Raw genomic sequence first — 10,942 nt, 5'->3', positions numbered from 1 at the left:
GGATGGATAGTCTATAGTCTAGATCCGATTTTGTTAATAGTTAATACCGTTCTGACTAAAATACGCAAACGCACGTGTGATTGAGGCATCGCTTTTCATCCACACTAAAGATTTAAAAATATGCAGTAATTTATGAATCTGATTTGTTTCAATCTTAAGCTTTAAAGAAATTGTACAAACAGTTAAATACAAAGTGTAGACATTTTTCTATTTTTTTTGTTCCACATTTTATTATTGATTTTATGTTCAACTGGTTTGAATAAATGAAGTAAATTTAAATATTGTTAATATAGAAGGTTTACTAAATTAAATAAATATTGTCATGATTAAAATATTATTCCAAATCTAATTTGTGATTGGTTGCACTATGGTCGTGTTTGATAATCTGTCGCGATACGAACGTCAAGATGTAGGTTGTAGAAGTGGTGGCAGTCTGTGCAAATTACCATCAATTGTCCAAAATGGCCGAGACAGAAACCGATAAAAACAATATTGTTAGGCCTGAGAGAAATAATAGGAATTTAACATCAAATAATGGCCCTCGGCGTGTTACAATATATAAAACAGAAACAGGTTTTGGTTTTAACGTGCGCGGTCAAGTTTCCGAGGGTGGGCAGCTGAGGTCTATTAATGGGGAGTTGTATGCACCTCTTCAGCATGTTAGCGCTGTTTTGGAACAGGGTGCGGCAGAACAAGCTGGTATTCGGAAAGGAGATCGAATACTTGAAGTGTAAGTAACTTTATTTCGTTTCATAACGGTAACTGCCCACACCAGTTAATAATAACGATTTTCTGGGGATTTCCATTCATCGGCGTTGCAAAGAACCAGAATAAAAAATGTAATTAAACATAAAGTTCATTAGCATTAGAATGAGTCACTAAGTCAAAAAACAGATCTGATTACATTTTTCAAATATTTTCTTAAAAATTAATTTCATCAGAACTGGCTCCATACTTTTTTTTCATTCACATAATATTCCTATTCTTGCAACCTTTGTTATTCAGAACGCATTAATTTTTTTACTATTTTAATCGCCAATTAATCAGGTTATCAGAGGGTGTTAAGGTAAGTAAGTAAATGTAATTTTTTATTTCTTCCTGATGATGCAAATATTTTAATATACAAATATCAAAACAATTTTTATTGTTAGTATGGGGTATACATTTGTAAAGTCTATTTATTGAAATCAATCTTAAAGTTAATGGAAAACATTTAAATATTTAGTTTGGCGACAAGGGATGATTCCACAACTAAAAAATTCAACCTTTATCCCATATAAATAAAACCGCATTTTCAATGAAGTGTTCAGTGGAGTTGTTCGGATTAATACCTGTAGCTGAGTTTCATTATCGGATGTTGAGGCAGGATACAAAATTCCACCCCTATCACCTCGCCGTCCACCATTCCACGACTGAGAGTTTTTCAAGGCAATTTTGCTGCACACTACCACTGTTTGGAACCAGCTGCCTACTGAAGTATTTCCGAACCAATTCCACTTAGGGTCCTTCAAGAAAGACCGTATGCATGTCATAGGGTGCTTTTTATTATTAATTGATCATTTAGCAAAGCAAGGTAAAATTATTTTTGAATCTTGAATAAAAAGATCAATCTTACAATCACAAAGAATCATTAGCAAAATCGCTCTAGTAATTACATAGAACCCATTGACCCTTGCCTCTTTACTGGTTAATATTTTATCATTTGTCTATACATATTAATAATGCTCCATTAACCTATTTAAGTTCTTATCTAGACAAGAAATTGCATTCTTCATATTGAATGCACCTATATGTTGGTTGGTTAATAAAATATCCTGTACTAAGAATTTCCTTTTTGTATATCAGAAAATAATGAAATAAATAATATATGGTATTTCCAATAATAAATAAAAGCATTTAGTATAGACCTGAAATTAATAAAAATAACTCAGATATATGTGATGGCTATCAAAATGAATTACATGTCTTAACCATCTTCTAATTCAGATCTATAAAAAATATTGATGTTGATTAGATTCTGTTTAATGATTTTAAATAGTTTTTTGTTATATTAAATCAATCTTGCCTTGGCTTATAACTATGCAACCATCTTTTATAGAACTTAAAAGTCTGTGTTCACATTCTTATATGATGCTACCACTTGCAATCTATTTAATTTATATTCCATGCAAGAATACACAAATAGTAGTAATATTACAAACTATTTCATCACCCTAGCACATATTTATCAAATGTCAATTTTGTTGTTCTCAATATTGTGTCTATTAATGAGACAATTATAATAAATAGATCATAACATCATTGGTTATGTTTAGATTATAAATCAGTTGTGTAGTAGACATGTGTCAGAATACTGCTTAGTTAAATAGTTTGTTTTTATTCTTCTATATCAATTTTATATTGTGTTTCCTTTATCATAACATGATAAAACTAAAAATAACTGCTTTATTATTGTAGAATTAGAATACACCTTTATGAGTTTAGTTAAATGGGTGGTTGCAGATACAAAAATATTAATTTCAATTATTTCAAATAAATGTGCAATATAAAATGTCTGTACAAAGAGGTGGTGTTGGAGACTTCCGATATTGTTTTTATTACTGCAATCACACTGGATTTGAAATCTATGACATGGAAATTCCACACAGTAGACCTCGGTAAATATATTATTAAGTGTTATGTTATTTGCTGGACTTGTGAGATTAAGTTCTATGACGCCAGGGTAATTTGACAAATTCCATTATTCAAACTTGTAATTAGATATAGAGTTAACAATAGTATTTTTTTGTTATTGTTTAAAATTTTAGAATAGTGCCCATTTAGTGAGATGCAGTTTACACAGACAGTACAGTACAGTACTATATATACTATATCTTAAAATGCCTATAACCATCATGACATATTTTTAATTTATTTCTTTTATCAATTTCTGTTATCTACATTCTTTTTTCGGTAAATTTATTAATAATAGAATTAGGATTCATATAGTGCTTGGAGCTGGACTATATACTAAAATATTGTGTAATCTGTGTAATCCGGTGTATAACCCTATATATGAAATAATGGGATGAAGGGATTACTAACACCTACGTAAGCAGATAATTCGAAATAAACAAGATAATATAAGTACAGTTATTTATTGGAACAATGTCCACATCAACAAGGCATTTGATATTGTATAATTATATACAAATGATTTGTTTTTTTATACCTAAAATGTCTATAATATGAAGTAAAAATACGTAAGCATTATTGCTTCCATTTTATTCACGATATCTTTGTTTCTTGTGATTATCAAAAAATAGAATATGTATTATTGTCCTTTGTCTGGGCTTTCAGAAATGGCGTAAACGTAGAAGGTGCAACTCACAAACAAGTGGTGGATCTCATCAAGTCCGGAGGAGACTGTTTGACTCTTACTGTTATTTCTGTTACTCCAAAGGTACTTAGAGTCTTTAATCTTTGAGTTCAAAAGTCTTCGATTTCGATTTTTTAAAGTCTCTGAAAAAATGCGTAAATATTACAAATTGTTGTTGTAGTGTTGCTGTTTACAAAAATAGTTGTGAAACATCGCAATAACCTTTTAACCGTACAACCAACCAAACATACTTAATTTAAATATATTATTCTGATAGTTAAATAAATCTTAAAATTTAACGTTGATAATGCATTCGTAATAGTCGAATAATTGTTTGATTAAATTGTAGGTAAACAAAATTATTTTTTATCATACACAGGAAGCAGAAAGACTAGAGCCATGCGACGACGGCTCGGCCCCAGTAGGTGTTATAGGAGGGGCCGCGAACTCACGCGCTACTGTCTACCAGCGTTACGACTATACCGATAAACGATCCCTACCGGTATCAATCCCAGATTACCGGATAGTTATGGAAAGAAACACGGGACGATCCTATGTTGCGTTTAACGTACATATGGCTGGTAGACACCTGTGTAGTCGACGGTATCGAGAATTTGCTGCCCTACATCAAGTACTGAGGAAGGAGTTTGTTGGTAAGAATCTTTCATATTAGTTCAACGTAGTTGTGTAGTTTTATTGGTTTATCGAAGTATGTTGTGTTGGATTAACAGCTACAGTTTTAAGTAGTGTACTCTTGGGGAAAAAGGAATTTATACTAATGATTATGGAGCCATGATTATGGTTTTTGCAAAGGACAGTGAAAAAATAAATTGTAAAGGTGAATTGAAGAAAAGAGGTATCTTGAAAAAGGTTGTATGTATCCCTGAGCAGAGATGTCTTGATATCAATTGTACATTCCTGTTCTATAAATTAATATCGTGTGTACTATATGTGAACTTTTTACGCAAAGTGTTATACAAAATGATGAATTTTGAAACGTTATAGCGAATGGCGTCGGTGATTACAGTGAATTAAAATGGATTCTTGGTTCATTTTCATTGATTGATCTCTTTAATTATACTTCAAGAATATTTGCCTAATTAATTATTTCGTTCCATATATATATATATATATATTTTTAAAAAACTTATTAAATTAAATATATATACAATCTATACTATTAGGATATATTCAGTTTGCACATTTGTACCTTAATTTTGCAGGCTTTAATTTCCCAAAGCTACCAGGCAAATGGCCTTTCACACTGAGTGAACAGCAACTAGATGGGAGAAGAAGAGGCCTTGAACAGTATTTAGAAAAAGTGGGTACTTTTTATCATAACTAATTTTTATACTACAGCATTATTTGAGCGCCTTTGTGTAAAATGGATATTACATGTATAGGATAGTATAATGGGTAGTGTCAAATCCATAGTTTTTCATAACCGTTTTATCATCTTCATATGTATCATCTGTACTCTTCATCGGCTAAGATATGGATTATAGTTTCTTATAATTTTCTTTATATTTTTTATTTTGTCTTCTAAATCATATCAAAACTAGTCAAAGTTGGCTAGCTCATATCAGTTAGATACCAATTTTAAAGTGTAATTCTAATGTATATTCTGTCTCTCTGCTAAAATCACTATTTAGAACCAGTTCTAGCAGTTAAATGTGTGCATAACAGTATATTTGACGTTAATCCACAGGTGTGTGCAGTCCGAGTGATAGCTGAATCGGATGCGGTACAAGAGTTCCTTACAGATTCAGATGATAGTTCAAATCCATCTCCAGTAGACCTGAAGGTGCTCCTACCGGACAGAGAAGTGGTCACCGTGGCTGTCCTCAAGTCGACCAACGCTGATGATGTGTACCGAGCTGTATGTGATAAGATCGGACTCTCTAAACAAGTGCAGAAATATTTCTACCTGTTTGAGATAGTCGAGTATAATTTTGGTATGTTTCTTTTGTATGTCACTCAAAAAAAGAAAAAGTTCCTTACTTTGGTACTTTGAAAGGGATTGTTTGTTGGTTTCAGCGAATTTTACGTTTCCATACTGTAAAGGTTTTCTTGGTAATGAACTAGATAGCGCAATCCAGGTCACTTTATCTAATATACAAACCACTGGCGTAACTGTCTATAAGGCCTGGGCCACAGATTTCTTTATCTGTATTGTGATCGTTTTTTTTTCTAATAGCCAAGTAGACTTATTAGACTTTGTATTAAATGCGCGCATAATGAAGGTATTGCAGAGTCGGGGATCGAAGTCACGACCTCGGCGATGACAATCGCAGTCCTCTCTTATTTATGGTCCTATAGTCCGGACATCGTTGCAGGCTTCCCTCAGTGTAAAATAGGTTTTCCTATTATTAATTTTTTTTATTTAATTTTAATATATATTTAATTTTATGTAAAAGATGTATATATTAGCATTACAGCTCATCATCAGCAATTAATTTAGGATCTCTGCCATTAAATTGTGGAATAGGCTGCCCGACTCCATATGACTGGCTACCTCCCTATCATCTTTTAAAACTCTTCTGTATAAACATTTCTAAACCTTATCCTATCCAGATCAATCGTGACTTTGTAATTCTTCTATTTCCTTTTATAAAACATTTGGTCATACACTTGCACTTTACTCATCATTTTTCTTTTTTTAGTTTTTCTCTTACTAGCGTTGCCTGGAAGAGATCGTTGGTTAGCGATAAGGGCGCCCGTTGCATCCCTTATAATGTTAATGTATTGTGTGATTATTGTTTTTTTTGTGAATTAAAACATAAATAAAATATTTGAATAGTCTTGACAAACATTTTAAATAAATAAACATTTGTCCTTTCCAGAGCGTAAACTGCAACCGAACGAATGTCCACACTCTCTGTATATTCAGAACTATTCTACCGCGTCTTCGTCATGCCTATCTCTACGCAAGTGGCTTTTCAACCCTCACACGGAACTGTCCGTCATTTCCGAGGATACTAAGGCAGCAGAATTTATATTTTGGCAGGTAAAATATCAGATGTCATTGTTTTTGATATATAATATATCTATGTTCTGATGTAAAATAATTATCTAAAAAAAATATTTAGTGCGTCTGTTGTGTTACTAAAAGAGTAATTCCAGTTGGAGCACCTATATCTGTTAATGTCTTGAATCATAGAAATCAGTTTGGGACGGATCAATTTCTTTTAATTTTTTAGTTATTTTTTAAATTTTAATCTCATATCTGCATCTCTCTCTCTCAATCCTACTTTCACAATTAATTATGAATTAAGTTGTATGTTTTGATATACAGGCAGTGGAAGACGTGAATCGTGGCGTGTGCGTAGCAGGTGCGCGTTTGTACCAACTTAAGGCTCTGCAGGAAGTTCGTCGCGCTTCTGACTATTTAGCACTGGCGCGTACGCTTCCCGGCTACTCGCATATCGCTTTCCCACCCGCGCATACGGACACGCACGCGGCTCTTGCTTTGACGCTCGGTACGTATACGTCAGTGTGCACGCATACATTCGTTACGAATAACCTCATAAGTAAAAATGTTATCCCCCCCATTTATTCGTAAAAATTAAAATCTTATTGTACTGTTTTAATTTTAAGTATTTATTTCGTCCCTGTTAAATTTGTTTTATGCTATGTCGAGATGAGTTTTCAGTTGGTTAGTAGATTGTTAATATTATATATCTGTGTCCCGCGGTTTCGATCTTGTGAATCGATCGTAGCGTATATGTAACCTTTGAATTCTTTGTAATTAAAAAAAAACAAATATTTTTTATAACATTAGCACGTTCAACGTGTAGTAATATAAATCTTATACATTTCAGGGTGGTCCGGTATGAAGCTGTCAGCGTTTTTCGAAAGTGGGTCTGTGGAACAAGAAGGTTCGAGTGTAGAAATATGCTGGAATGAGGTTCGATCCTGGCGCGCTGATGACGACGCAGCGGCAGCTACTATTGTCTATGGACGGAGGAGGCCACTCATATTACACACGCCATACGTAAGTATTTAATAGCATATGTGTGTAAAAAAGACTATTACACACTATGGAGTTTGTTACGGGTCTTTTAAGAATTTTTCTGTTATTAAAATTGAGTAATATTTTCAAGAGATATTGATTCCACAATTTGCTATTTTAAAAAAATGTTTAGCAAAGCGTGTGGCAGTTTTATGGCTATTTGGGTGGACAAAAATTTAACTGTAAAAGATATACTCTATCTAGAGAGAGAAAGGGAAATTAGTACATAAATCACTTTTATTAAATTTCAAAATCACAATGTTGAATAATGTTTGACTGAAAAAGATGTGTATTAAAAATAATCTATTATGGCACTGAACGTTAGATAGCGTTCAATCTTTGGAGATTTTGAAAATCCTTGGATTTCATAATAATTTACAGTATCGGGCTCAGAACATTTATAATTATTTTGTTTTCGATATGACATGACCAGTTTTATAACTTTAAAAGAAACATTTTTTTAATTGTTTAAAACTACTCATTTTGTTTTAGATGTAACTTGACCAGTTTTAAAAAGCAAATTTTTGTAATTGTAAAATATTTCAATTTCAGTATCAATTTTTGTGCAACTGTATGGACAGAATAGCGGAGGAGGCGAAATGGGTGGACACAGGGGAATAAGCTTAACTTGCTTCCAGAAACTTATGTCCAGTATTTATTTCTACGGACATGGGGTCATCATAAATTGAAGGTATAGAACAAGGAATTGTATTAGATATTCGACCCTTGGAATTGTACACAAAACTCATTTTTTTTATTAAATACATTCCCCTAACAAGATATCGTAATATTGGCGAAATATTAATCACGATAATTTATAGAAACAGAAAATAATTAGTTACTAAATATCACGTACTTATAATCGCTAAATATTTTTTATTTTAAATGTACCCTCTTTTATACGCTGATTCTTCGTATTTAGTATTTGAATATTATAGCATATAAACCTAATAATTACTAGCGTTTAAGAGAGGGTATTTCGAAATACAATTGTATGACTACTATAGTAAACTATATACTTAATTATGGCTAAGTATTTACTATGTAATTCAATCAATATTATGACTAAGATGTCACAAACAGATCAATGCGGTGCCAATGTTCACAAATACTGCCCAGAATTAATATTCTTACAGAATCTAGTAAATACAATAGTTTCGTTTTTATATGAAATTTATGTATGTTAGAAAAAAATCCCCCACTTCCCAAAATCAACATGCATAACATTTACCTCGGAAGGTGTACAGCCACTTTTCGTCATTCGAGCGCCGACTGTCGGCGAAGCCACACGTCCGCTCGTTTTTTGGATTTAGAGAAAGATCTCATCAAAATTTATTAGTGTAGTGTCATTTAAAAAAAATTTAGTAGTTTAGTGTTTAATTGTTTAATCATTATTAGTCGTGTCGTCCGCTTGTTTTTAACCGCCTTACATATCTCGTTAGTAATTAATTTAAGTTAAACTTGAACGATATATGTCAATTAGCGGATAACGAAAGGGAAATAGTTAATTTTATTTATAGCATAATTTTGTATCTTTATAATATAAGAAATATCCTAGATTTCAAAATCGTGTTTTAATTGTCTCAGATGGTTTTGTTATGGGTAGCTTTATAGTGATAGATAATTTGTTATACAGGCTTGGCCATATATAATTCAGAAAAGTTTATTAAAAAAGTATTTTGATGGTTTTAAATTTATCCTTAAAACTAATTCAGTCTTATATTAACTAAAGTACTTATTCTACTCTTTCTAATTATATATATGTCGCAGTAAAGTAGTTAAATCAGAGAGTTTATTGAATCTCTCGACAGTTAATTAAATGTCAGTATTCAATCAAGTCATTTTGATTTAAAAAAAGCAGCGTCGAAAACGTTTAACTATCTGTCTGACCGAAAGTCAGCGTGTTAATTAACAATGTAAAACAAGACTCCGCTATGATTATTTCATTTGTTATTGTTATTTCGTTGTGATCGTGAAGAACTGAGAGCTTGGAAATTCCGTGTTTTGCTTTATTGTAAATGGTTAGTTTAGGTTAGTCGTTTTAAACTCGTTAAACGTTTCGTTCACTCACTTGTCTGACGAAACTTTAGCGACTTGATTGAACATCGACTTTTAATTAACTGTCTAGAGATTCAATTAACTCTCTGATTTACCTACTTTACTGCGACATATAGATCGTAAAATTTTTAATTAAATGGTCTTTTTTCATTATAGCGCTTGTATCGATAAATGCTAATTATTCATTTGTTTGGTCTCAACACTTTCTGATAAATCGTATTCATGTCGTGCCCAGATCGGAGTAGTTTTACGATCCGGCTACGGCTATATTGTTTACGGGAGTTCATTAAAACCTCCTGAAAATCGTTTTTTTCCGAATGTATCTTCCATTTTACACAGTTTAAACAGTACTTTTGTTAAAACGCAAAAAATATGAATTAGGGAGTTTGTTTTGCCATATTCTGAAGAGGTTTGAGTTAAATGTTTTATGTGGCAGTTATCAGTATTCAATTATATAAAAATCGGTGCCATCTAGATTCAATTGCTTGTTGCAACCTGATTTATGTGTGATTTAATCAAATATTTTAACACTTAGGGTAAAATTGTTCACTTATAGTAGTATATATTTAAAATTTTAACGGTTTTGAATAAATATTGGTGATTAATAAAGTCAAAGTCAAAAATCTATTATTCATAAAGGTAACAATGTACACTAACGTCAAAAATATAAATAAACATTAAATGATTCTAATTTTGAATATACTGCCAGTTATCAAATCAAGGGCGTAGAACTGAAAAGATTGCCAGTTCTATTCTTAAACTCACCGCCGCTCTTTAATCGATGATTGTAAAAAGTAATAACAATATTATAATATATTTTTTTTATTAAATGCTAAGTTGAAATACGCGTTTGGTGATTTAATTTTTATATAATTATTTTCATAGATTATAGATAAATAGATTTCATAGATATTTATATTAAATAATCAATATCACGTAGCGTAAGAAAGTTGATGTTGTAACGGTCCAGTTATTTATTTTTATTAAGATTCAAAACCGTTAAAATATGGCATGCGTTATACAGTATTTGTAAGTAGCTTATTGTGATAGTTTATTGTAAATAATTAATTTATGTGTTGTTCGTTAGATGTAAGTATCAGTATCATGACAGTTGTACTTAGTTATAATTGGTTGCGATAATAAGAGTAAGAGAAATATATATGTCATTAATTTGACATACGGGACTGAATTTGATTTTGAATTTCATCCTAATACAGATATAATAAGTACTTTTTCAATTATCGCAACCAATTAATTTATATTATTGCCTTACCTGTGGTTTCTATGCAGCTGTTTTTGGAATTTTCTCTAATCTATGGACTGTCATATGTATGCAACTTATCTGTTGAAATGTGCAATATCACCTTTAAGGTTCATATTTCAGTTAATAATATAATTATTAATAATTATATTGTTATTATATATAGTTTCCTTTAATCTGTATGATATACTCATGGCGTTTGTGTGCAACTCATAATATATTTTACTTTCGATAATACGTAATATATTAATCC

The 10,942-nt window shown here is 31.5% G+C and overlaps 1 protein-coding gene across 2 annotated transcripts; it reads left to right on the top strand.

The window, feature by feature from the left end:
- Nucleotides 1-454: 454 nt before the first annotated feature.
- LOC123707744 (sorting nexin-27) lies at nt 455-9,138 on the top strand. 2 transcript variants are annotated; one of them, XM_045658065.1, is made up of 9 exons: nt 455-730; nt 3,340-3,442; nt 3,738-4,011; nt 4,582-4,679; nt 5,067-5,313; nt 6,202-6,365; nt 6,654-6,837; nt 7,180-7,352; nt 7,923-9,138. In XM_045658065.1, the coding sequence occupies exons 1-9, from the start codon at nt 462-464 to the stop codon at nt 7,989-7,991; spliced, it is 1,581 nt and encodes a 526-aa protein (XP_045514021.1). In that variant the 5' UTR covers nt 455-461; the 3' UTR covers nt 7,992-9,138. The 2 variants fall into 2 exon arrangements, with proteins under 2 accessions (XP_045514021.1, XP_045514022.1); XM_045658066.1 differs by lacking the exon at nt 455-730 and adding an exon at nt 2,335-2,657.
- The last annotated feature ends 1,804 nt before the right edge of the window (nt 9,139-10,942 follow it).

Source organism: Pieris brassicae, chromosome 3, assembly GCF_905147105.1.
Source record: "Pieris brassicae chromosome 3, ilPieBrab1.1, whole genome shotgun sequence".
Classification (NCBI taxonomy): domain Eukaryota; kingdom Metazoa; phylum Arthropoda; class Insecta; order Lepidoptera; family Pieridae; genus Pieris; species Pieris brassicae.
The sequence above is the reverse complement of the archived record's forward strand: the minus strand, read 5'-3'. Positions and strand labels throughout refer to the sequence as shown.